The following is a 27513-nucleotide window of genomic DNA, read 5'->3' on the forward strand; positions in this document are numbered from 1 at the left end:
TCAAGGACTCAATGGACGTGACGAGGTTGGTAGAAAGTGGGGATCGAACCAGGAACCCTCAGGTTGCTGGCACGGCCACTCTCCCAACTGCACCACGGCGTTCCCTTTTTTTTTTATTTCAAGGGAGACCACCCCCCTCTCACACACACACACACACACACACACACACACACACACGTCTCGGGTCCGATGGCACCTACTAGAAGATTCTATGCTGCAAAAATGCAGACGCTTTAAATTTAGCTGCGACGACAGCTGCCAAAAACGACTGCGGCTAAAATATCAGCGGAAACACCGAACGCCTTCTGGAACCTTCCCAGTCGTCCTGATCAATCATATTGCCAATCACTGATCAACCAATCACGTTCAGCGATGAATCAGAGTCAGTGTGGACTCCTAACGAGCAGGACATAAACCTAAACGTTAAATTATACGCACTGAAAAATATACATTTTTTAAAATATAGATTTTCTAAAAGTACAACCTCCGAGAGATAAATAGGGAAACAAATGTGATAAATGTGTTAAAAATTTAATATTTTAAACATTTACGAAATTGGTAATTTGTGTTTATACAATTACAATTATACAATTAATTTAGAATGATTAATGTATATAATAAATAAATTATATTATAAATGTACAAAATGCTTTTACATTTAATTAAACCAATATGAAGATGTATATTTTTGTAACTATCAATTCAAAATTATAAATTTATATTCAATAAATGTATTTTTAACTTGGACATTTACAAAATGAGTTTACATTTACACATTTACAATGATGCATTAATAATTATTAATTTGTACATATACAATATATATATATATATACTGTATATATATTTACTTTTCATTTTAAAGTTATTACTTAACATGTACGTTTACGAATGTTAATTTGTATTTATTTTTATAGATTTATTTTAATTTATTAATGTATAGTTTATTTTATTTAAATTCACATTTACATGTATACAATTATATATTAGCAATTATTCATTTGTATCACTACATTCACAACATGAATTTATATTTCATTTTAAAATGATCAACATTAAATTTTAATTTATACATTGAATTGATATATTTATAGATGAACAATTATTCATTCTTATTACTATATTTACAAAATTAATTTATATTTGATTTTAAAATGATCAATTAACATGTATATATTTGCAATTAATTCTAAATTATTGATTTGTACTTATTATTACAGATGTATTTATTATTGTACTCATTTGATTTGAATTTATACATACATGAATTTTTTTTAACGATTAATTAATATGTTTGCTTAAAATTATACATTTCAAATTATTATTTATATTTAATATTATAAATATATTTATTAATTAATTGTATTTGAATGTATGTATTTACAAAATGTATTTATATTTAATTTTTAAATGATCAATCATCATATATATTTGCAATTAATTTAAAATTATTGATTTATATTTAATATTACAGTATTTGTTTATTTATTTATGTACTCATTTTGAGTGTAAAAATTTACAAAATTAGTTGATATTACATTTTTTAAATGATTAAATAACATGTTTGCTTAAAATAACAAATTACAAATTATTTATTTAAATTTTAAATTATAGATATATTTATTTATTATTGTATTTGAATTCATACATTTACAATAATAATGTATATTTAAGTTTTAAATGATTAATTAACATGTTTTAAAAATACTTATTTATATTTAATATTATAGATATATTTATTAATTAATTGTATTTAAATTTATATATTTACAAATTACCATTCATATATGCAACAACACATGAACAATTTTCATTTGTACTACTACATTTGGAGCATGAATTTACATTTAATTTCAAAATTATTAATTAACATGTATATTGTTTTCAATTATTCAATGAAATTATTGAAATTTATATTTATCATTATACATTTTTTATTTATTCATTAAATATTTTTCATGTATTTCAATGTATACATTTACAATGAATGCTAAATCAATTTAAGTGCATAGTAAATATAATGCAATGCTAATATTAAATATGTATGTATATATGTATATGTAACACACCATAACTGGCAAGTGTTTAGACGTTAGATCTGTGTCACCAATAATACTAATAATCAATAATCAATAATCCTCCAATGATGGGAGGTTAAATCAATCAAATGTCATGTGAGTGATTAACACGCCCAGTAACAGCTTATCCAATCAGACGCCAGATGACTGCCACATTAGTTCTATTATCGCGCCATGCGGGTCTCGTCTATTTCCGAGCCGCAGCTGCTCGCCGCCCTGATCCGGTTTCGCGGCCTGGCGTTCCTTGGCTACAATTCCTTATGAGGCGGCCCGGGCGCCCTCGCTCGCCTTCTCCTCCGCCTCGCGCTGACTCGACCGTTTGAAAGGTCAGAGGTCAGCTGGACTGTGTTCACGCGCGAGCGCAGGATGCCCGATGCTAAAGTGTTGAGCCGCGCGCTATGTGGCGCCGTGCCACGCCCCTTGGCGCCACACGAATAAACGACTGTGACCTGAAAGTTGGAGCACCAAGAGCGATTCTTGTTGTTGTTGTTTTTGAGTCCTCAGTAGAAACAACAAGAGTCAAACAAACGCAGCGTCTGCTAATACTCCTCAGCGGGATCGGTCCTGTTGGACTTGAGCTTCTAGAAGCAGAAGGAAGCCCAGGGGGAAACTTACCTGAGAAAAGCAGAAAGAAGCGTGCTCCCCGCTGGCCCGTACCGGCTGTCAGGTTCTGCAAACTTAGCGAGCAGATGATGTCCTTCACTTATAGAGACACTCGATCTCCTCGCCGCCCTCATTGGTGGGCCGCCCCGGACGGGCCGGGTCGGCGTCTTGGGTCCCACCCTTCTCCTCCTGGACCGCCGCTCGATAAGGAGATGCAAGCGTCAGCGCTGAGGACAGGAGGAGGAACAGGAGGGTCAAGTTTGGACACGGCCCAGCAAAGACGCAGTGAGCCGCTATTCTGGGAAGACTACTTTAGGACAGCACTTTTCCGACCGGCAGCCAGACAGCTGCTTCACTTCCTCAACATATGCATCATATACATATTTCATATCATATACTGTGCAACACCCACTCCACATTTAATACTGTCCTATTATCATATAATAGAACATAATACTCCTTTAAAACATAATAAGAATTTATAAGAAAATAATGCAGAATACTATAATATAAATTCATGTTTTAATAACATAATTCATAATTTTCTAATGTAATAATAATTTATAAGAAAATAATGTATAATATTCTAAATAATAAATTAATATTTTATTGAAATATTTCATAATATTCTAATATAATAATTTATAAGAAAATAATGTATACTATTCTAAATAATAAATGTATATTTTATTTAAATATTTCATAATCCATTTATCCATTTTCAACCGCTTGTCCCTTCTATTATAATAATAATTTATAAGAAAATAATGTATAATATTCTAATATAAATTATTGTTTTAATACAATATTTCATAACATTCTGCTATAACAATTTATAAGAAAATAATGTATATTCTAAATAATAAATTAATATTTTATTTAAATATTTCATAATATTCTACTATGATAATTTATAAGAATATAATTTATAATATTCTAAATAATAAATTAATATTTTATTTAAATATTTCATAATATTCTAATATAATAATAAGTTATAAGAAAATAATGTATAATATTCTAAATAATAAATTAATATTTTATTAAAATAGTTTGTAAAATTCTAATACAATAATAATTCATAATAAAATAATATATAATATTCTAAATAATAAATTAATATTTTATTTAAATATTTCATAATCCATCCATCCATTTCCTACCGCTTGTCCCTTCTAATATAATAATAATCATTTATAAGAAAACAATGTATACTATTTATTCTAATATAGATTATTGTTTTAATACAATATTTCATAATATTTTACTATAATAATTTATAAGAAAATAATGTATAATATTCTAAATAATACATTATTATTTTTATAAAAGATTTCGTAATATTCTAATATAATAATAATGTATACCATGTTTATAATATTCCGATAAACAATAGTTTAATTAAATATTCCATAGTATTCAAATATAATATTGATTTGTAATAAAATATTTTAGAATATTCTAATATAATATAAATAATAAAATAATTTGTAATTTCTAATATAAAATATTTTTAATAAAATATTCCATTATATTCTAATAATGATTTAGAATACATCATAATGTTCTAATATAATGTAATAATATTTTGTATTCAAATATAATATTTTTTTTACAAATAATTCATGACATTCTAATAAAAAATACATTTTAATACAATATTTTATAATATTCTAAAATAATAATAATTTATACGATTTTTATAGTATTCTTATACAAAATATTTTTATAAAATGTTTCCTACTATTCTAATTAATAATAACGAATTTATAGTTAAATGTTTCATATTATTATAGAATTAAAATATTTTAATAAATATTTCATAATAATCAAATATATTAATAATTTATAAGAAAATAAGGTATAATAGTTCTAGTATAAAATAATATTTTAATTAAATATTTCATAATATTCTAATAAAATAATAATTTATAATAAAATAATGTACAATATTCTAGTATAAAAATATTTGTATAAAATATGTCATAATATTAAAATATATAATAGTAATACTTCATGATAAAATTATTTACAATATTCTAACACAATATTCCATACAAAAAGAGTACGTACAAAAAATAAAAATACCAGAGCTGGAGAAGACACCAAGCTGTCTGGAGTCCGGCACCTTCTGCAAAATGGTTGCTCTCCTCACATGCTTTTGTCCACCTTGTTGCCCTGCCTTGGCAGAGATCAAAACCAAAAGTTAACTTGGTGTGTGCGTTGAACACACGCACACATTCTGATCTACTCTGCACACCTGGTACATCCTAAGATTATTAAACTAGACAGAATAATATGTGTTTGTTTGTGTGTAAAGATAAGAACCATTCTGCTTATCTTCCTCTAACAAAACCAAGGCTTGTCATTTCTAAGACGTTCCATTTTGCACAAAGGAGGGAAAATATTCCCTTAACAGTACTCATCATAATGCACAGTACAACCCCTAGTCTACATTGATTATACAAACGGACTTTAAAAAACGTTGGAAAAATAGTTGTACTTGTAAATTGAGACAATGTTGATGTCCAACGTTGGATCCACGTTGTTGATTGGGAAATGACCACATTTCAATGGTAAAACAACGTCACAACCTGACATTGAATAAAAGTTGTCAAAAAGCATGTTGTTTCAACGTTGTATTTGTGTTGTAGAATATTGGTTGGGAAATGACCAAATTTCAATGGTCAAATCAACGTCAGAACCCAACATTGATTAAACGTCGTCAAAAAGCATGTTGTTTCAACGTTATGTTTGAGTTGCTCAACGTCAGGACTTAATTCAACAAGTTCTCAACATTGTTTTAATGTCTTGTGCCTGCTGGGATGTAATAGATGTAATATATCAAACTGTAAATTGTTCTTGGAGTGCAACACATAAAGCCTTTTATTTTTTTTATTTTAATATTCTAAAATTGTTCTTTGAGTGCAATAAGAAATATATGTTTGCCGTATAGTAAGATTTTTGGTTAAAATTAAGCAAAAAAAAATAAATGTTGTGGTCCCCTTTGTTTTGAAAAGTATCGAAAAGGGTTGAAATACATTTATACCGGTACCAAAATATTGGTATCGTCATATATAATACATACATATATCTATATTATATATTTATACATACATATATACACACGCATACAGACACACACACACACACACACACACACACATATATATATATATACATATACACATACACTGTATATATCAGTGACGTGCGGTGAGATTGATGGCTGGTGAGGCACTGACTTCATCACAGTCAGATTTACAAACATATGAACCCTAAAGAGTATCTTATTCACCATTTGATTGGCAGCAGTTAACGGGTTATGTTTAAAAGCTCATACCAGCATTCTTCCCTGCTTGGCACTCAGCATCAAGGGTTGGAATTGGGGGTTAAATCACCAAAAATTATTCCCGGGCGCGGCGCCGCTGCTGCCCACTGCTCCCCTCACCTCCCAGGAGGTGATCAAGGGATGGGTCAAATGCAGAGGACAAATTTCACCACACCTAGTGTGTGTGTGTGTGTGTGACAATCATTGGTACTTTAACTTAACTTTAACTTTACACATACAAACTGTAGCACACAAAAAAGCACATTTAATTAAAAAAAACGTTATTATGGTCTTACCTTTACTTGTAAGTGCGGGAACAGTGGTGTTCGTGTTGGAGGAGTTGTTAATGAATGAAATATGAAATCCGTGCTGCAGTCTGCAGGTGTACCTAATGTTGTGTCCCTGCAGTCGTTCACGGCTCCTCCGGCGCGAGCAATGTTGTTTTTGCACTTTTTGGCTTCTTGTTAAGTGACTTTTTTTGGGTGGATTCGGTCTTGCACGTGGAGGGTTTGGGTGTAGGCTTTGGTTGATGTGGCGCTCCCGTCGGGGGGTGCATTCTGCGGCGGGGGTGCATTAACCGGCACCAGGAGGCGGGATTACTGCGAGCCTCACACAGTGCGTCTTCGCAGCAGTTTTATGATTGCTCAGCACAAGAAATACATTACACACATACAGTTGTTGACAAAATACACTGTACATTATATACCTCAGCTAACTAAACTATGGAAATGTATAATATAATTCATATAGCAATACGGTCTCACTGCACAGCAGGCCAGCAGTTAGCCGAGTCATTGCGCAATCCATGTTGAGGCACAACTGAGTGACGTGCCTCAACTGGCTGCTGATCACCGCAAGTCTCTTCTCAGTATTTGAACGGCAAATGTGAAAATTCAGCGATTTTGAATAAAAATAATCGAAAACTGGTGAAGTTAAATGTAAAATAACTTTATAGTATAATCACTGAATACATATAACACTTTAATTAATTTGTTTTCTTTTTACATTTTTTTTCTTTCCATGATGGCAGGTGAGGCGCTGCCTCACCTGCCTCTAGTGACCGCACGTCACTGATATACACATACATTTTTTTTGTGTTTAACATCTACAATCTTTTACCAACATATGGACCTTTATCAAGGCTGGAACCCATTATTCATATTTACATTGTTTCTTGTGGGAAATTTGTTTCGATATACACACTTTTCTATTTACGAACCAGGTTCAACAACCAAATGTATGTATGAATTTACAAATAACAATATATTTATGTATTTACATATACTGTGGTCAAATGTATTTATGTATGTACTTATATATACTGTAGTCATATGAATGTATTAACATATAGTGATATGTTTTCAACCAATTTCCAGATGAAAATTTTAATGTATGTACCTTTTTTTTTTATCACCGTGTTGATTATGAATGAATGAAATGGCAGACATGTTCCACTAGGGGGTGCTGCAGTACCATAGAACAAACTGACCTGTGGTTCCGCCTCCAGGATCATGTTCTGCGTTCCAGACCACCAACATTGACCCGTAGACCACCTGTGATATTTTTTTCATTGAAGAAATGTCACTTTATGACATTATAAAGTAGTCAGTGTACAGCTTGTGTACATATTTACTGTATACCCTCCAAATAAATGAACACATATTAATATCTACATAACTGCATGTCATTGACCCTCTTCCTGTCACGTGACTCGTCGGCGTTACAAAAGGGGTCAGGTGTGTCCAATTGAAATATGATCACTGTCACTCTTTCAAACAGGAAGTACGTCATCACAATCAACTATGTGGGGAAAAAAAACATAGCTGATCTAGATAAAGAAAAGAAAAAAGTACGAATGTTATTAATTTATTTCATGTAAAGTACATTGAACCATTAATTTTAATATTTAGTTATTGATTTTACGATTTAGTAATATTTCACAATTTGTTTATTTCATGAACGTATTTAATCTCTCAAAGTCAGCCATCGAAGTTAGTGGGCGGGACTAACAGAATCTCTCGTCCAATCAAAGTCAGTAGGGCTAGCAGGAATCTCGTCCAATCAAAGTCAGTGGGCGGGGCTAACAGGAACCTCGTCCAATGACTGCTCCTTCAAAAAATGGCGGTTAAGTAGGATTTTCTCGTACTTTTTGGGGAGTTGTTGGTCGATATTTTGAGACCTACTGGAGTCTGTGGAAGTGACTCCTGCCGACCCAGAGCACGGAGCCGTTACAGTCGGGGAATTTGTTACAGTTGTTGAAGTATTTCCGCACTTTCACACCAGGAATATCGAGCTGTACTCACCGCTTCTCTGCTCCAAGATCCACTGGCGAGCGGAAGTGCCGAGTAACCAATCAGGTGTTAGCCCCGCCCACCGACTTTGACGGCTGACTTTGACAGATGAAATAAATGTTGAATAAATAAATAATTAAAAGTTCATGGAATAATTAAATCATTAAAATAAAAATTAATTGAATGACTAATTAAATTGTGAAATTATTAATTAAATCATGAAAAAATGATCTACTTAAATAAAAAATAATTAAATGAACTTTTACAACAAATACAATAATGACATGTACGTATTATAACATTTGTAAGCTAGCTTTTTTTAGCTAATTTTATAGATTATTATACATTAGTGTCATATTTTGGCACCTGATGTTCGCTAATTCACATTTTTAACACATTTTGCAGGTATACATTACCAGTGTTGGGACTAACGCGTTACAAAGTAACTAGTAGTCTAACGCGTTATTTTTTATATTCAGTAACTCAGTTAACGTTGCTACATGATGCATTACTGCGTTATTTTACGTTATTTTTTATGTGGTATCGGCTAGAAACAGAAGATCTGAGTGTGTTTTATTGGAGCGCTGCGGTGTCGTCCTTCTGTGTCACAAGGAAAAGAAGAGGCGTGCTTTGTGTGGGTGGGGGCGGGGGCTCCCAGACCGTAGTTGAGGAGCGCAGGGGAGACGTTCCTCCAGGGCCTATGTACTTCGAGGGTAACAACCTTCCCTTTACCCGGCAGTGGGTCTTTACAGCTCCGGACTTGAGGGTGAATGACGAGGCCGGCGGTTTGTTGCAACTTTGTGACTTTATTGGTGTCTTGCACGTAGCCATCCACCGAGCTACTCACTGTTGCCGCTCCCTCACTTCTCTCGCCCACTCACTCACCTCACATGCTGTTATATCTTAAAGGGCCACACACACACACACACACACATACGCTACTCTCATAACAACTAACAAGACATCATGGCGGAGCCAGAAGTCGAGTTTCTTAACATGGAGATATTCTCACTACTTTTCTTTTGTCGAGCACAAAGAAAAGAACATTTTAGTTAAATGTAAGTTGTGTCTTGGACGGAGGGACTGCTAGCCAGGACAACATTGATAGAGCCATTGCAGCGTATGTGCTAGAAGACATGCAGGCTATTTCTACAGTGGAGTCGCCCGCTTTCAGGCAGCTAATTAGCATGATACCGGAGTCAAACAGCAAATGGCACGTAAAACAAGTTCCAAGTACCTGGACAGTGAGTACATAAACATGGAAAGCGAGCTAAAGAAAACACTCATCATTCAGCATTGAAGGTACACACACTCTGTCAATTCTCTTTTATACTCTTTCATTCTAGACTTCGAGAGTGTTTGATTATCACATCACTCTAAATGTATAGACTATAAAGTTCACAAACATAAAGAGGGCTCCTAGTGGGCCGGGCCAATCTTTCCTTATCTCTAAACTAAAACTGGGGAAATGTGTAGAGTGTTATGGGCTTCAGTACAGTGTTGATCTCCTGAAGACATGATTTTATTTCACAATTCCTTGAGAGAGAGAAAAAAATGCCTGGTTAGGCTTTGTGTATGTCATGTGTGCCTTCCTTGGGTGAAGCCAGGTTTACAGCTATGTTGTTATTATGCTGTTTGTTACTTATGTATGTTATGTTGCAGCTATTTAAAATAGTTTTGTCAATTTGTTCTGGCCTGAAATAAATTGGCCCTTTGAAACATATCTTTGTCTTTGTGTGTTGTATGTAGACCACATCGCTTAGCAGAGTTCAGTGATGCAAATGCATGTCAAGTTAATCAACAGATTGTATTATTCCCCAGTGCAATAACAGTACTGAAATGAAGGCTAAAAAGGCATTAATGGGAGCCTTAAAAAAAAAAAAGAGGGAAACAAAGAAGTAACTAAATAGTTACTTTTCACAGTTAACGCATTACTTTTTGGTGTAAGTAACTGAGTTAGTAACTCAGTTACTTTTGAAATAGAGTAACTATTAACTGTAACTAGTTACTGGTTTTCAGTAACTAACCCAACACTGTACAGAGTTACAGAGTAATACATGTTGGTACTTGACCCATGCTACAGTTAGTATTTTAGGTTTTTTTAAGCTAATTTAGCAGGTATACAGCTCAGTGTTGTATATTTTGGTATTTTAGTAATGCTAACTATAGACATGCTACTGTTAGCAATATTTTTTTTTAGCTCATTTTACTTACATTTACTGTTTTTTTTTAATTACTTGACAAAACTACTACTTTTTTTTAGCTAATTGTATACAGTAGGTATACACCAGTGTCATATTTTGGTTCTTGGTGTATGCTAACGTTAGCATGTTTGCTTGTTTTTTTTTCTTCACATTTTTCAGGTACACATCGCAGATTAATATATTTTGGTACTTGACGCATTTTACAGTTAGTATTTTAGCTTTTTTTTTTTAAGCTAATTTAGCAGGTATACAGCTCAGTGTTGTATATTTTGGTATTTTAGTAATGCTAACTATAGACATGCTACTGTTAGTAACATTTTTTTTAGCTCATTTTACTTAAATTTTCTGTTTTTTTTTTAATTACTTGACAAAACTACTACTTTTTTTTAGCTAATTGTATACAGTAGGTATACACCAGTGTCATATTTTGGTTCTTGGTGTATGCTAACGTTAGCATGTTTGCTTGTTTTTTTTTCCAAATTTTTCAGGTACACATCGCAGAGTAATATATTTTGGTACTTGACGCATTTTACAGTTAGTATTTTAGCTTTTTTTTTAAAGCTAATTTAGCAGGTATACAGCTGTGTTGTATATTTTGGTATTTTAGTAATGCTAACTATAGACATGCTACTGTTAGCAATATTTTTTTTAGCTCATTTTACTTACATTTTCTGTTTTGTTTTTTTAATTACTTAACAAAACTACTACTTTTTTTAGCTAATTGTATACAGTAGGTATACACCAGTGTCATATTTTGGTTCTTGGTGTATGCTAACGTTAGCATGTTCACTTGGTTTTTTTTCACATTTTTCAGGTACACATCGCAGAGTAACATATTTTGGTACTTGACGCATTTTACAGTTAGTATTTTAGCTTTTTTTTTTTAAAGGTAATTAAGCAGGTGTACAGCTCAGTGTCGTATATTTTGGTATTTTAGTAATGCTAACTATAGACATGCTACTGTTAGCAATATTTTTTTTTAGCTCATTTTACTTACATTTTCTGTTTTTTTTTTTTAATTACTTAACAAAACTACTACTTTTTTTTAGCTAATTGTATACAGTGGGTATACACAAGTGTCATATTTTGGTTCTTGGTGTATGCTAACGTTAGCATGTTCGCATTTTTCCCAACATTTTTCAGGTACACATCGCAGAGTAATATATTTTGGTACTTGACGCAATTTACAGTTAGTATTTTAGCTTTTTTTTAAGCTAATTAAGCAGGTATACAGCTCAGTGTCGTATATTTTGGTATTTTAGTAATGCTAACTATAGACATGCTACTGTTAGCAATATTTTTTTAGCTCATTTTCTGTTTTTTTTTTATTACTTACTAGGGGCGGCGTGGCGCAGTGGAAGAGTGGCCGTGCGCGACCCGAGGGTCCCTGGTTCAATCCCCACCTAGTACCAACCTCGTCATGTCCGTTGTGTCCTGAGCAAGACACTTCACCCTTGCTCCTGATGGGTGCTGGTTAGCGCCTTGCATGGCAGCTCCCTCCATCAGTGTGTGAATGTGTGTGTGAATGGGTAAATGTGGAAGTAGTGTCAAAGCGCTTTGAGTACCTTGAAGGTAGAAAAGCGCTATACAAGTACAACCCATTTATCATTATTATTTATTACTTGACAAAACTACTACTTTTTTTTTAGCTAATTGCATACAGTAGGTATACACCAGTGTCATATTTTGGTTATTGGTGTATGCTAACGTTAGCATTTTTTTTTTCACATTTTTCAGGTATACATCGCAGAGTAATATATTTGAGCGTTTTAAGCTCATTTTGCTCATTTAAAAAAAAATGTTTTTAATCCATCCATTTTCTACTGCTTATCCCTTTTGGGGTCACGGGGGGTGCTGGAGCCTATTTAATTTAAAAAGTAGAATATTTTGTTACTTGACGCTAACTGTTAGCATTTGGCTTTGTTTCTTCAGCATTCACACAAAGTTTCTACTGAAATTGCATTTCTAGTTCTTTGAAAAAATGTACATATTCTTCTGATTTTGAAAGTGAAAACAACCAAATTTGGCCCCCCAGTATCCTTTGCCGTGTCAGTCTGTGGCCCTCGGAGGAAAAGGTTTTGTCCAACCCTGGTCTAGACCCCTGGGGGGCCCCCCAAGCCCACTTTTAGAGGGGTCAGACAGCGCAGGTCCTGAGTGAGCCGGGGCTCGGAGTCCCTGTCACTATGAGCCGGGTCTATTTTAGGGCCGTCATGGCGCCCGGTCCTTCCATTTGGAGGAAGGGGGGGGCCTAGTGGGGGGGCGAGTCACGAAGCAGCCCGCTGTGACACTCCGGGCTGGGACAAGCAGGCAGCAGCCGGCCGGCAGCACCCGCACAGGTAAACGCCACAATGGCGCCCTTTCTCTACACGCTGGGGTCAGGGGGGGGGCCCACTTTTGCTTTGTACATTTGCCAACTTCCTGTTGACTTTTGTGTCCTTTTCTGTCAAGGGGAACCCGCCTGCTGCACTCGAGCGAGGAGTCTCGACCCGGTACGTTCACCCGGGGGGGTCTCGGTGAGGGGAAGGGGGGGGCTTTTTGGGTCGGGACCGGCCATCGTGGACCACGGCGGCTATAATTATTCTTTCCTCTTTCGACGTCGCGTCCAAACCTTCCAGGGCCTTAAAAGGAGGAGGGTCGGCACAGGGGGACCAGGGGGCGGGTCTCGTGTTTTAGGGGACGGGCGGCCTACTTTTCACACAAGTTGTCATCAAAGTATTCGTGTTGTTATCCTAAAAAGGGGCCAAACATTCTCTCACCTGTGGCTTTATTTCACTCCTCTCCCATTGGCCGGCCTCCGGCCTATCAGGTGTCAGCGTGCTGCGGTGTGGTCGGGTCACATGCTTGAACACCTCAGCACATACAGGAGTATAAATACACCTTTTCATGCCAGCCATTGGAATAATCCGCAATTAGCGAGCCGCCGAAACGCTAACGTTTGCATGCCGACAGTTATATGACTCCGAGGCATGCAATATTGGCAAACAAAGCTAACATGCTAACTTGAAAATTTTTACATGTTAACAGTTAGCATATGCATATGACTTTAGGGTAAACATTTGCAAATAAAAGTGTAAAATTATCTAAAATTAAAATGGCTAATGTTAACGTGCTCGCAGGATAAATTCAGCATGTTTACAGTTACATATAAAATAATCCGCAATTAGCGAGCCGCCCAAACGTTAACGTTAGCATGCCGACAGTTATATGACTCTGAGGCTTACTTAAATTTTTTTTACATTTTAACAATTAGCATATGTATATGACTTTGGGGTAAACATTTGCAAATAAAAGTGTAAAATTATCTAAAATTGAAATTGCTAATGTTAACGTGCTAGCAGGATAACTTTAGCATGCTAAAATTAGCATGTTTACAGTTACATATGGAATAATCCGCAATTAGCGAGCCGCCCAAACACCAACGTTAGCATGCCGACAGTTATATGACTCCGAGGCGTACAAACAAAGCTAGCATGCTAACTTGAACATTTTTACATGTTAACAGTTAGCATATGCATATGACTTTGGGGTAAACATTTGCAAATGAAAGTGTAAAATTATCCAAAACAGAAATTGCTAATGTTAATGTGCTTGCAGGATAACTTTAGCATGCTAAAATTAGCATGTTTAAAGTTACATATGGAATAAGCCGCAATTAGCGAGCCGCCGAAACGCTAACGTTAGCATGCCAACAGTTATATGACTCCAAGGCGTACAAACCAAGCTAGCATGCTTACTTTAAAAGTTTTACATGTTAACAGTTAGCAAATGTATATGACTTTGAGGTAAACATTTGCAAATAAAAGTGTAAAATTATCTAAAATTGAAATGTTAACGTGCTAGCAGGATAACTTTAGCATGATAAAATTAGCATGTTTACAGTTACATATGGAATAATCCGCAATTAGCGAGGCGCCCAAACACTAACGTGAGCATGCTGACAGTTATATGACTCCGAGGTATGCAATAATGGCAAAAAAGGACAAACAAAGCTAACATGCTAACTTGAACAGTTTTACATGTTAACAGTTAACATATGTATATGACTTTGGGGTAAACATTCGCAAATAAAAGTGTAAAATTATTTCAAATTGTAATTGCTAATGTTAACGTGCTAGCAGGATAACTTCAGCATGCTAAAATTAGTATGTTTACAGTTACAAATGGAATAATCCGCAATTAGCGAGCTGCCGAAACGCTAATGTTAGCATGCCGACAATTATATGACTCCTGTAGGGGAGTCAGGTCCTGCTTCCTCTTCGCTTTGTAGTTCTCGGGTCAAGACAATATATTTCTGTTGATTACAATACATGAAAGAAACAGAACACCTTCATGTTGCTTCCCATCCTACACAGTGGAGTTTTACAAGCCTTCTGCTTGGTAGGATGGCCGGGAACTCAATGTAACACAAAGTTTTGTGATGACTTAGATACAATTATTCTAACAGTTAGCATATGTCACGTACCAAGGTATGTGACTCTGGGGTGAACACTTGCAAAATAAGGTTAAAAAAAGAAATGTAAAATTAGCTAAAAAGTTAGCATGGTAGCAGTCGACAAACAAGAGCAATGAGCATTGTGACTTTCGAACCGTTCTAATTGGTTGACAAAACGAGGAAATATTCCTGGTAAGTCCAGGAAACACGTTGGCTTAAATGTCCAGGATGATTTCAACGGGTAGTATTCCCGTTTTAAATTAAAGTAATCGTAAAACTGTGATGGATAACACTTTGATAAACTCACTTAAATGCTATCATGAAAACAAGAGACATTAAGGTCTTTCCCCATTACAAAACATTTGTGATATGAACATGTCATATTGTTACATCCCTTATGTATATTATTGGATAAAATAATAAAAAAATTATATTTTTTATTGCATTTAAAAAAAAATAGTTTTCACTTACTAAATATAAATTTTAATTGTGGTTTACGTTGCAACATTGAGTAATTTGGTCGGTGTGAAGCCTCCTTTTACCATTGAAAATGAGAAATAAATAGGTAGGGGGGGCAGTAGTAATATAAAAAAGATCTTTATTGAATTAAAAAAAAAAGAAAATACGTTTTAATACAAGCAAGACAAAAAAATGAATAAAATAAGCCCCAGTGATTGAAAGACAGAGGCTATTTCATCCCTACAAGCCTGTTTCGCAGGTTTCCCTGCTCTTCAGGGGATGGATGTGTATATATATATATATATTTATATATATATATACGCATTAGGAGTGGAACGCTTTAAGAAACCTTTATAAAGGTGCGACTGTGTGCAAATACTGTGCAACACGTAGCAATGGCTGGCCCTGGGGATATTGTGGAGAGTTCCACCCTTAATGTGTGCACAACCAGACCAAGAAGAGCTGCAATGTGATTGGCTGTCGTTACAGGAAGTAGTTAATGTAACGAGGGGGTAATACTGGGAGGGGCCGGGGGGGGTCATTGGGGTTGATGCTGATGACTCGGTCCAAGCTGATGAAACGAGACCACCTCAGTAGTCCTTTTGTTATAAATCTGTAGGAGAGAAGGAAGTATTTGATGTTATGTATCCACCAATTCTCATGTTGTTTTATACTGCAGTGATCATTCAAATGTGAATATGTTTCCTAAAATGGTGTTCTTATGTTTTAGTTGTAGTCTGACTTTTCTTCTTCGGTCTTCAGGAGGCGGAGGCGCTCATGGCGGTGGCTTTCGGAGCCGTCATTCCACCTGGATTTCTTTCCCAGTCGTACCCGCCGCCCCTGCTGCCCAAACCTGGGAAAGACAATGTCCGCCTGCAGAAGCTCGTGAAAAGGAGTGCCAAAAAGAAGGTTTCCCCCCAGGCGTTGCAGTCCGTTGCGCTGTTCCGCTCCAACCTCTCGCCCGTTGACGAAGCCGACCTCGAGCACAGTGACCACTCCACCCCGCCAAAGACTCCGGAGTACGGTTTCCGTGGGGTCCAACAGGCCACCCGCTTCACCAGCAGGGCGCTTTATCAGCATGTGGCCTCTCCGTATCCGCAGCGTGCGGCATACGGTCGAGCAGGCAGGTTCTCTCCTCAGCCACTCGCCTTCCCGTCATACCATCAACATGGCACCGCACCCTCCTTGTACTCCAAAGAGTCGCAAGCGCCGGTGCTGTCATCTAAGCCAGGAGCCCCCATAGTCTCTCAGCCAATATCTTCTATGCCTCAGCCTAGGGCGCCTCCCCCTGAGATAAAAACACCAGCTTTTAGTGTATTCAGTGAAGATCATGCAAGTCTTAGACCCAACGTGGCCCCGCCTGTCAAACCAAAGCCCATGAGCCCAAATCCGACTTTCCACCCAGCACCGGCTCAAGCGCTGATTCGACCTCTCACTGTGTTGACTCAATTCGTCAAGCCAAAAAGTCCTCGTCCAACATTCAAAGCCACTGAACCCTCAAGATCGCCCAAACCGATGTTTGACGTCCCCCAAATTCGCTTGTACACGGCGAGCACGTCTTACTATGACACGTCCAGAACCCCTCCAGTCTACGACACCGCTGCCCTGACTTCGATTGGCAGCATCATTACTGAAAGTCAACAAGAGCCAACATATGAGGCCAGGAGAAGGACCCAGGAGACCCAACAAACTTCTGTTTCTATCTCAGAACCTCGAGGAAAAACTCCAACTTCTGAGCTGAGACAGAAAACAGCTAAAGTGCAGACAAAGGCTGTGACCCAAGAAACTTCCATTTCAGTCTCTGAACCACGAGGAAAAACTCCAACTTCAGAGCTGGAAAGAGAAACAGCTAAAGTGCAGACAAACGTTGTTGTAGCTCCATCTATTGAGATCAGGACAGCCACACCAACATCCGAAATGAGGGTCAAGACACCAACTCACGAATTGCAGTCGTCGAGGATCCTTGCGGGGCGCCCGAGAACCCCAGTAAGCCGGGCTGCGACCCCTGCCTTTGAGGTCTCAAGAACCAATCCTCTCCTGTTTGCAGTGTCACCAGTTGTCATGGAGCCAGAGAGAACATCAATTACTAAAAGGTCACCTGCTGTCCAGAGGCTGCCTGAAACAATCCTGAACGGGGACGTTCAGAAAGAATCTTCAGCTAAAAGGACTCAACAGATGATTACAAAGTCAAAATCTGAACCAGACCTGACAAGAAGGACCGCTCAGGTTGACCCTCAAAGACCAAAGACCCCAACAGCTGAGCTAAAACCCGCTGTGACATCTTTCGGCTATCAGAGGCCTAAAACTCCAACCTATGAAGGCAACCGGCTTCTCTGCTCGTCCCCTGCTTTCAAAAGACCAAGAACTCCTACATACGGAACATACCCTCCTGGGGGATCAGCTTCAGCCTTCCAGAGGTCTAAAACACCAACTCCAGTGGCTCCCAAAACAAAGTCTAGCTATCGTGGGCTGACACCCGCTGAATACGCTGCTTACGGGGGAATCAAAACGCACAGTCCAGCATTTGGTATCACCGTTTCTCAAGCAGAAACTCAGGAGGAGCTTACAGAAAGCAGAAAAAGTAAAACAACACGTGAACTGCGAGTGGAAGAAGAGACCGCCAAAGTTGACATTCAGGTGAGAGAAAATAATGCTTCTGCCATCCCAACAATCCCCGTCATTGTTGTTTCCCAAACACCTTCAGTTGAAACATCCAAGCAGGAGGAACTAATTGTTCCAGAGAAACAAGAACCGATGGAGATTCAGGAGACGCCAAAGGCCAAACCTCTTCCCTCTGAGCAGATGGCTCCTATCCAGCAGAATGTGGTCATGTCAAAACCACATCCTCCTAACAAGGATCCTCTGGAGGCCGTCAGGAAACTTCTGGGAAAAGACAAAGTACTGGCCTCCAAGCCTCAAGAACAGGCAAAGGGTGAAGTGACAGTGAAACCTGGAGACACCACCAAAGCTGAGGCGGTCAAGGTGAGCGTTGCAACGCCTGTTGCGGCCACCAAAAATAAACACCAGGACAAGGAAAAGGAAACATCTGTAGGACTTAATGTTGAGAAGAAGAGTGATGAAGAAGCACTTAAAAGCTTCAAGAAGCCAGTGGCACTGAAATCCAAAATGAGCGGTTGGTCCAGACTTAAGAAGCACATGGTGGTGGAGCAGGAAGAGCCTTCATTTCCACAACCTGGGTCTCAGAAGCAGACCACTGGCCAGGACCAGAACCAAGAGGGCAGCGCTGCCGGCCCTGTCCAAGAGGGCGCTCCCAAATCCACCAAGTTGTGGGACGCCGTCCTCTTCCAGATGTTCTCCAGCAAGGAGAACATCATGCACCAGATCGAGCTGAACAAGCGGGACGAACAGAAGACGGAGGAGAAGACAGACGAGACCAAGGAAATCCCCTCGTTTGCGTACAAGTTGCCCATCCTGCTCTTTAGCCCCAAATTTGACGCCAAAAAGCTGAGGGAGGCGGCGTCGCGGCCGCTCACCAAAATCTCCACCGTCTTTGAGATGGGTCTGATTGGACGCAAGGTCAAAGATGAGGACCCAAAAGACTTTAACAGAACCGCCAAAGGCTTCAGCACCGCTTAGGGAACGACAAAATTAATTGTAAACGCTTGTGTGGACTCTGCATTGTTACCGGAACTTGAGGCTTCTGGTGGTTTGGACATTAGTTTGTCTTACAGAGGTCTTGCCCGATGAAAGCCTTGGCATTCATGTCTTCTTCGGACGAGGTTAGCTTGCTATCTGTTTTGCACTTTGACTCTCGATGGTGCTACCGGCTTCTTGTGCGTGTGACGACTTTGTTAGCCTGTCGCTGCTTTCCGATGCGTGTCACTTCATGTTGTCTCTGTGTGGACTGGAATTAAATGAAGCAGCTTTGCAAAGCCAATACGACTTCATGGTGATCATTTGGTGCTCGGAAGAAGCTAGGAGGAGCACGTTTCTGACACCGGAATAGTCGGACTTGAAGGTGGACCACGACGAAGCTAAGACGAGAATGTCGAAACTGGGATGAATGTTGGAGGTCAAAGGGGAAATGGTTTGAAGTGTTGGATTAGCTGTGTGTGTGTTCTTTAAGCTAAATAAGACTTCAATCTTAAAGCAAGCTTCGCTTTCAAAATAAATGTAAAGTTCTTCACCTGTTTCCAATGTATTTTGTCTAAGTTGAAAACTAAGATAGCAGCTGACGAGTAGTCCGTACTCTTGACTAAGGATGGGTACCGAGTTTGGTACTTTTTTAGGCACCGGCCGGATTAATAATAATAATAATAATAGATTGTATTTGTAAAAAGCACTTTCCATTGAGTAAACAACCTCAAAGTGCTACAGTGTATTAAAAAAAATTAAAACTAGAACAGCCTAATAGCTAGAACTAGTATGCATATATAAAAAAGAAGGATTTTTTAAAAAGAAGGGTTTTTAAGCCTTTTTTAAAAGCATCCACAGTCTGTGGTGCCCTCAGGTGGTCAGGGAGAGCGTTCCACAGACTGGGAGCGGCGGAGCAGAAAGCCCGGTCTCCCATTGTTCGCAGCTTTGTCCTCGGAGGTTGGAGGAGGTTAGCCTGTCCGGAACTGAGGTGTATTCAGGTATTAAGGTATTGAGTCTCATAAAATCTAACGGTGCCATTTTTCGATACCTTTGTTGCAAGTGACGTTACGTCCGGTTGCAGACTAAACGACCGCTCACGTAAACAATCAGTCAAGGGCGGACTAAGACAAACTCCTTCTAAATGAAATGTAAAGTCAGTCTTCACTCTTCCAAAATGCGCTAGCTTCATGCTAATTTACATTGGATTCGCCCTACTATTAGCATTATCGACTTTACATGGCGATTTCAACACCTTTGAATTTTGGTAAGGAAAACTACGACTAAGATGAATGTGACAGTCAAACACGTGGCGTGTAATACTTACAGTACAAACACTTTGTAGGGAGCAACATAACACATTCAGCTTCCTGGAAGAGGCTACTTCCTAGTTAGACAAAATTATAGATGGCCTACACAGTACTGCCATCTAGTGTCGTGATAGTGCAACTGCATTGCAAATGAGACTTGTGTGATAATAAAACCAGATATAACAACTGGACAGAGCATTTACTAAAATACTGAAAATTGGTACCAGTATCGGATCCCAGGTACCGGTAATTGGTACCAATCCCTCACTTTGACGAATGATGTCATTATGCAATCATTCCAGGATTTCAAAGGCTTTTTTTGTGATTGTCGTATGCTTGGATTGCTGGCAGCTTTTTCAGAAAGTTGCAGCAAAAGTAGAAATGTTTTGAGGCTTATTTATTTTTGTTAAGAACATTCTGATTTTATGAATTTGTGATCCATGTTTTAAGTGTTCCTTGTAACTCAACTTCAACAAAAAAAAACTGAAAGCAAATACTGTATTGATGTTTATACTTAAAAGTAGACACTAGATGGCAGTAAAAGCACATATTCGGCGCTCATTGTCAAATAACTACTGTTTTCATTAATAATAACTAATAACAGTAATAATTATAATTACAGATAATAACGCCACCAGAAACTTCCTTTTTGTCCACAAGTTGCAGACATTCTCCATGTATGTTTTACGCTTGAAAAGTGTTTATCCATCTTAAAGGGGAACATTATCACCAGACCTATGTAAGCGTCAATATATACCTTGATGTTGCAGAAATAAGACCATATATTTTTTTAACCGATTTCCGAAATCTAAATGGGTGAATTTTGGCGAATTAAACGCCTTTCTAATATTCGCTCTCGGAGCAATGACGTCACAACGTGGCGTCACATCGGGAAGCAATCCGCCATTTTCTCAAACACCGAGTCAAATCAGCTCTGTTATTTTCCGTTTTTTTCGACTGTTTTCCGTACCTTGGAGACATCATGCCTCGTCGGTGTGTTGTCGGAGGGTGTAACAACACGAACAGGGACGGATTCAAGTTGCACCAGTGGCCCAAAGATGCGAAAGTGGCAAGAAATTGGACGTTTGTTCCGCACACTTTATCGACGAAAGCTATGCTACGACAGAGATGGCAAGAATGTGTGGATATCCTGCGACACTCAAAGCAGATGCATTTCCAACGATAAAGTCAAAGAAATCTGCCGCCAGACCCCCATTGAATCTGCCGGAGTATGTGAGCAATTCAGGGACAAAGGTCCTCGGTAGCACGGCAAGCAATGGCGGCAGTTTGTTCCCGCAGACGAGCGAGCTAAACCCCCTGGATGTCTTGGCTCACACCGCCAAGAGAACAATATCGACCCTAGCTTCCCTGGCCTGCTGACATGAGGGTATGTCTACAGAATATATTAATTGATGAAAACTGGGCTGTCTGCACTCTCAAAGTGCATGTTGTTGCCAAATGTATTTCATATGCTGTAAACCTAGTTCATAGTTGTTAGTTTCCTTTAATGCCAAACAAACACATACCAATCGTTGGTTAGAAGGCAATCGCCGAATTCGTCCTCGCTTTCTCCCGTGTCGCTGGCTGTCGTGTCGTTTTCGTCGGTTTCGCTTGCATACGGTTCAAACCGATATGGCTCAATAGCTTCAGTTTCTTCTTCAATTTCGTTTTCGCTACCTGCCTCCACACTACAACCATCCGTTTCAATACATTCGTAGTCTGTTGAATCGCTTAAGCCGCTGAAATCCGAGTCTGAATCCGAGCTAATGTCGCTATAGCTTGCTGTTCTTTCCACCATGTTTGTTTGTGTTGGCTTCACTATGTGACGTCACAGGAAAATGGACGGGTGTTTATAACGATGGTTAAAATCAGGCACTTCAAAGCTTTTTTTAGGGATATTGAGTGATGGGAAAAATTTTGAAAAAAACTTCAAAAAATATAATAAGCCACTAGGAACTGATTTTTAATGGTTTTAACAATTCTGAAATTGTGATAATGTTCCCCTTTAAACATTTGTTTATGTTCCAACACATTTACCCCCGCACGTTAAAAACATTTGTTAAATTTGAGAACGATCTATAGCGCTCATTTTTGTTGGTAAATGAGAGATTATCATCACACTCTAACATCTCTAACATGTAAATGCTGCCTATGTGTAATGTTCTTAATTGTCTTACCCTGGGTAAATAAATGTTAAATAAATATTTAACTAGATGTCAACCAGGAAGTAAATGTTTATATATTACATTACCCAGAAGGCTTAGCGCCGAGAGGGACTGATGATCATGTTGTGACGTGGCTCACCAGACTCCGCATCCGAGACGTCTCCACGCCCCGCGGCCTTCTTCTCGTATTTGCCGTGTCCGGTCACCACGAACTTGTACTTCTTGTTTGCCATGGAGCCCTGACCAGACGCAACATGAACACGAGTCAGCTGAAACTAATTCATATTGTCATGAACAGCCGGGCTCACCTTCATGTTTTGTGCGGGCCTCCCTGAAGGATCTGCGATGATCTCCCACATGTTCTTCTTCTGCATCACGTCCCCATACTTCACCTCCTGATAGGACAGCCAGTCATCAGTAACTGATGCTTAGCTTAGCTTATTTTTAGCACGGTACTCTTTGTTTACATGATTCCTGCCTCTTCCACATAGAAGCTCGTACTCACTTCGGGTCGGCTCTGTGAGGATTGCCTGGAGTCAGGCTGACCTTTGACCCACTGAGTGATCAGGTTGGCCACGCCCACCTTTAACCCATCAGTGTCCTGATTGGTAAAAACGTGGAAAGAGATTTTTTTTTTTAAAGCGTGCTTTCAGTATGGTAGCATCTCTGACACTTATTTAAAACAAAACTAACTACACAACAGAAGTGTCTAAACGTTCTTATTTGGTGTGAAGTCATTGGAGCCTTAAATAGGTCCATCATTTATGACAATATATATATATATATTTTTTTTTTATTATTATTTTTTTTTTTTTGGTGCAATGACACAAAAACAATCTCACCAAAATTTTGGGGGACCCAAAAGGAGCCACTCATAAACATCTTAAAAATAATTCTTTTTTTTTTTTTTACCTTGGTTTTTTTCAGTTTTTTGTTTGTCAAAAATCACAAAATATGTAATATTTTCCCCAAAAAATATTTTTGTAATATGTGAAGTAATTGGAGCCTTGCATAGGTCAATAATTTATGACAATAAAACATTTTTTTGGAGCAATTAAAAAAAATAAAAAAAATAAAAATACCACTAAAATTATTGGGGATCCAAAATGCGTCACTCATAAAATTTTTCTAAATAATTCATAATTTTTTTTTTGATTGATTGAGACTTTTATTAGTAGATTGCACAGTACAGTACACATTCCATACAATTGACCACTGAATGGTAACACCCCAATAAGTTTTTCAACTTGTTTAAGTTGGTAAAGCTTAAACTTTAAACTTTCAACGCTCCAGTCTCAACTTGAGGTCCATAAAACCGTTTAAAAATATATATGTTTTATGTTTTCTTTTGTGAAAACCCTGTGTCTTATGGCAAAATTCACAAAATATGTAATATTTTCCCAAAAAATATTTCAAATTGTAATATTTGGTGTGAAGTAATTGGAGTCTTAAATAAGTCAATAAAACATTATTATTATTATTTTGGGAGCAATGACAGTTAAAAATAAAAATAAATATCCCTTTGGCGCTACTCATAAAAATGTTAAAAATACTTCAAAAGTTTTTGTTTTTTTTAATTTTCAAGTAAATCATTGATAACATTAATTTTGAAGTATTACTATTTTTTGAGCAAGGACAGTTTTAAAGAAAAAAATGGCAGCTTTGTGTTGCTGGAGTCAACATCGCAACTTTTTCTTGTTCAATTTGACATGTTTGCTCTTTTGTATGTTTTTTTGGTACCAGTATTTTTAGATTGTGCAGCGGGCAGTTAAAAATTAGCTGCAGGCCGCAAATTGCCCCCGGGCCACACCTTGAATGATACTAAGAACATTTTAAAATATGTTTTACAAATATAATCATTCTTCTGTTGTTTGATACTTTACATTCATTTTAGGTGATACTACAAATCTGGGTATGGATCCAATACCAAGTAGCAACAGTATCAGTATTTTGTCATACCACTGATATTTCATATTTTATATATTCATATCCCTGAATGATTACATTTTTAATCACAATTAAAATCATTCCATTTAATTACTTGCAACATTTTGAGCAGAATAACTAAACATTATTTCAGCCTTGGTGGTGTCTCCATTAATTGTTACTTAGTAATATATTATATAATATGTAGTAATCATTTTAATATATTATTTATATTTAATTAATTACAATCATAACCAATTATTGTATATAATTGCATACATAAATATGTATATAATTATAATTAATTATATAAATAAAATAATATTTTAATATAATAATATAATATATATAACAGTATATATTAGGGTTCAGATCAGGGGATGTCGTTTGAGACGCTCGTGATTAAGGCTTATATGAATAAAATTGATTGATTGAGTTTCCTAACTATTGGCTCTGATTTAAATCATTTGTTGTCTGCCCTATAAGTTTGTAAATGACAAGAAAAATGACAAAAAAATGGTTTTGTTTTACAGTAGTATCAACCATGTCCTTAATCTATACTTGGTATCGTTACAATCGACATTTGTATCGAACCGCCCAGCTCTGTTCATCTTTAAGAGCCCTAGCTAAGCGGTCAGCATGTTTAGCTATTCCTTCTTGGAAGAAACCTTGTTTATTTACCGCCATGGCGGCGTAGATTAGTGACTTGAACTGTGTAGGGACGTTAGCCGCTAGCTAAATCTCTATCGTCGGCCAATTTGATATCGTTTCCATCGTCAGTATCGTGCAGGTCTTTGGTCTCTCACCTTGCCCGACGGTATTTTAGCGGGACTGCTGGTCCAGGCCTGGCCAGCCTCGAAGAGGTTCTTCTTGGAAGTGACCACCTCCAGCGAGTTGGGCATGTCGACCATCGGCGTTTTCGCCCCTCGAGGTTCCTGAGAGGTCTGCGGGAAAAAGGTTGATATTATTTATTTATCAAAAGCTTGCATTTGAAGTCCAGGTGTTGCTCACGGACCTCCACAGCGTGGGCGTACTGCTCCATCTTGTCGTCGATCTTGCTCACCAGGACGAGCGCCTGTGTCTTTTTAAAACTGTTACTGAATCCACAGAAAGTGTCAAAATGTCAACTCTTGTCGTCATGGCAACCAAAGGTCAGGTCACTGTGGCGCCGACTCGCTGGCCGCATGGGGTCAAAGGTCGCAGGCCCAGACCAGACGTCTTGCAGACGACATTAAAAAAAAAAGCTTCCTCCAAACGAAGCACGCCACCCACAAGTTCCACAAGTAAACAGTATGTTTACTTGTTGGATGCTGATGTAAATATAAAGAAAATCATCAATATTGCAAATGTTTACCTTTTCTTCAGAGAGCGGTTCAGAGATTCTGTCCTCTCTGTGATCTGGAAAAGTCACAAAAAGTCTGAGTAAAATATCATATACATACACAGTAGTATAATAGCTCTGTCACACACAGTGCTGTGATTGGCTGAAACTGATCAGCCAATCAGGAGTGAGGCACACAATGCAGACCTTTTGCTTTTTCTTCTTCTTTTGACTCGTTTCAATTTTGCTCCTTTTGTATCAAAATATTTCCACAAATAAATCACTGACCTGATATATTAATAATACTTTAAGCCTATGCATTGTTGTGATTATGTTTATGTATTATTTATGTATTTATGTTTATGTATTGTTCGTCTATTGTTTATGTATTTATGTTTATGTATTTGTTTGTTTAGTTATTGTTTATGTATTTATGTTTATTTATTGTATATGTATTTACGTTTATGTTTATCAATCAATCAATCAAAGTTTACTTATATAGCCCTAAATCACGAGTGTCTCAAAGGGCTGCACAAGCCACAACGACATCCTCGGCTCAGATCCGACATCAGGGCAATTTATGAATTGTTTATGTATTTTTATTTATAATATGTATTGTATATGTATATATGTTTATGTATTGTATATGTATTTATGTTTATGTATTGTATATGTATTTAGGTTTATGTATTTATGTTGAGGAATTGTTTATGTATTTATTTTTATGTATTGTATATGTATTTATGTTTATGTATTGCTTATGTATTTATGTTTATGTATTTCTGTGTATGTATTGTATATGTATTTATGATAAGTTATGGTTTATGCATGTATGCATTGTTAATATATTTATGTATTGTATATATATCCATGTTTACGTATTGTTTATGTATTTATATGTATGTGTTGTTTATGTATTTATGTTTAGGTATTGTATATGTATATGTATTAATGTTTATGCATCTATATTTATGTATTTATGTTTAGGTATTGTTTATGTATAATACAGTGTGCAGTGTATTTATGTGTATGTATTGTTTATGTATTTATGTCTATGTATTGTGTATGTATTGTTTATGCATTTATGTTTATGTATTGTATAGGTATTTGTATTTATATATTGTATATGCATTTATGTTTATGTATTGTATATGTATTTATGTTTACATATTGTATATGCATTTATGTTTATGTATTGTATGTGTATTTATTTTTACATATTATATATGCATTTATGTTTATGTATTGTATGTGTATTTATTTTTACATATTATATATGCATTTATGTTTATGTATTGTATATGTATTTATGTTTACATATTGTATATGCATTTATGTTTATGTATTGTATATGTATTTATGTTTACATATTGTATATGCATTTATGTTTATGTATTGTCTATGTATTTATCCATGCATTTTTTTTTCGCTTTTTTGAGGTCGGTTTGCGGGGGCAGCAACCTAAGCAGAGAAGCCCAGACTTCCCTTTCCCCTGTCCCTCTCGCTAGTGTATATGTATTTATGTTTATGTATTGTTTACGTATTTATGTATTTAGGTGTATGTATTGTTCATGTATTTATGTGTACGTATTGTTTATGCATACTGTAGTGTTGATCGCAGTCAGTGGGTTTCTGTCTACTTGTACTTGTACTCGTCATTATCTTCATTTCAGTGTGGACAAACAAACAAAGTGCAAAAAAGAAAACATGCGGTCATGCACACGTCAAACATCCCGTGAGGACATGTGGTCATATCCGTAAATGTTTTGTCCGCACGACATGAATGAAACCTTGCGGAC

The 27513-nt window shown here is 36.9% G+C and overlaps 2 protein-coding genes across 4 annotated transcripts in view; one reads left to right on the top strand and one right to left on the bottom strand.

Moving 5' to 3' along the window:
* The first annotated feature begins 12538 nt into the window (after window positions 1-12538).
* prr33 (proline rich 33) lies at window positions 12539-19466 on the top strand. The gene is made up of 3 exons (XM_061924710.1): window positions 12539-12843; window positions 12956-12996; window positions 16161-19466. Exon 3 carries the CDS (start codon window positions 16176-16178, stop codon window positions 18993-18995), a length of 2820 nt encoding a protein of 939 aa, XP_061780694.1. The 5' UTR covers window positions 12539-12843; window positions 12956-12996; window positions 16161-16175; the 3' UTR covers window positions 18996-19466.
* lsp1a (lymphocyte specific protein 1 a) overlaps window positions 15521-27513 on the bottom strand; it is a 54476-nt gene continuing 42483 nt past the window's right edge. For 2 of the 3 annotated variants that reach the window (XM_061924713.1, XM_061924711.2), the window contains 7 exons: window positions 25748-25791; window positions 25409-25490; window positions 25200-25337; window positions 22973-23068; window positions 22776-22862; window positions 22554-22706; window positions 15521-16011 (listed from right to left, as the gene is read on the bottom strand). In XM_061924713.1, coding sequence (XP_061780697.1) covers window positions 22563-22706; window positions 22776-22862; window positions 22973-23068; window positions 25200-25337; window positions 25409-25490; window positions 25748-25791 — 591 coding nt within the window. In that variant the 3' untranslated portion in view covers window positions 15521-16011; window positions 22554-22562. The remainder of the gene's footprint in view (window positions 16012-22553; window positions 22707-22775; window positions 22863-22972; window positions 23069-25199; window positions 25338-25408; window positions 25491-25747; window positions 25792-27513) is intronic. The other variant, XM_061924712.2, reaches the window with a different exon arrangement.

Source organism: Nerophis lumbriciformis, linkage group LG29, assembly GCF_033978685.3.
Source record: "Nerophis lumbriciformis linkage group LG29, RoL_Nlum_v2.1, whole genome shotgun sequence".
Taxonomy (NCBI): Eukaryota; Metazoa; Chordata; class Actinopteri; order Syngnathiformes; family Syngnathidae; genus Nerophis; species Nerophis lumbriciformis.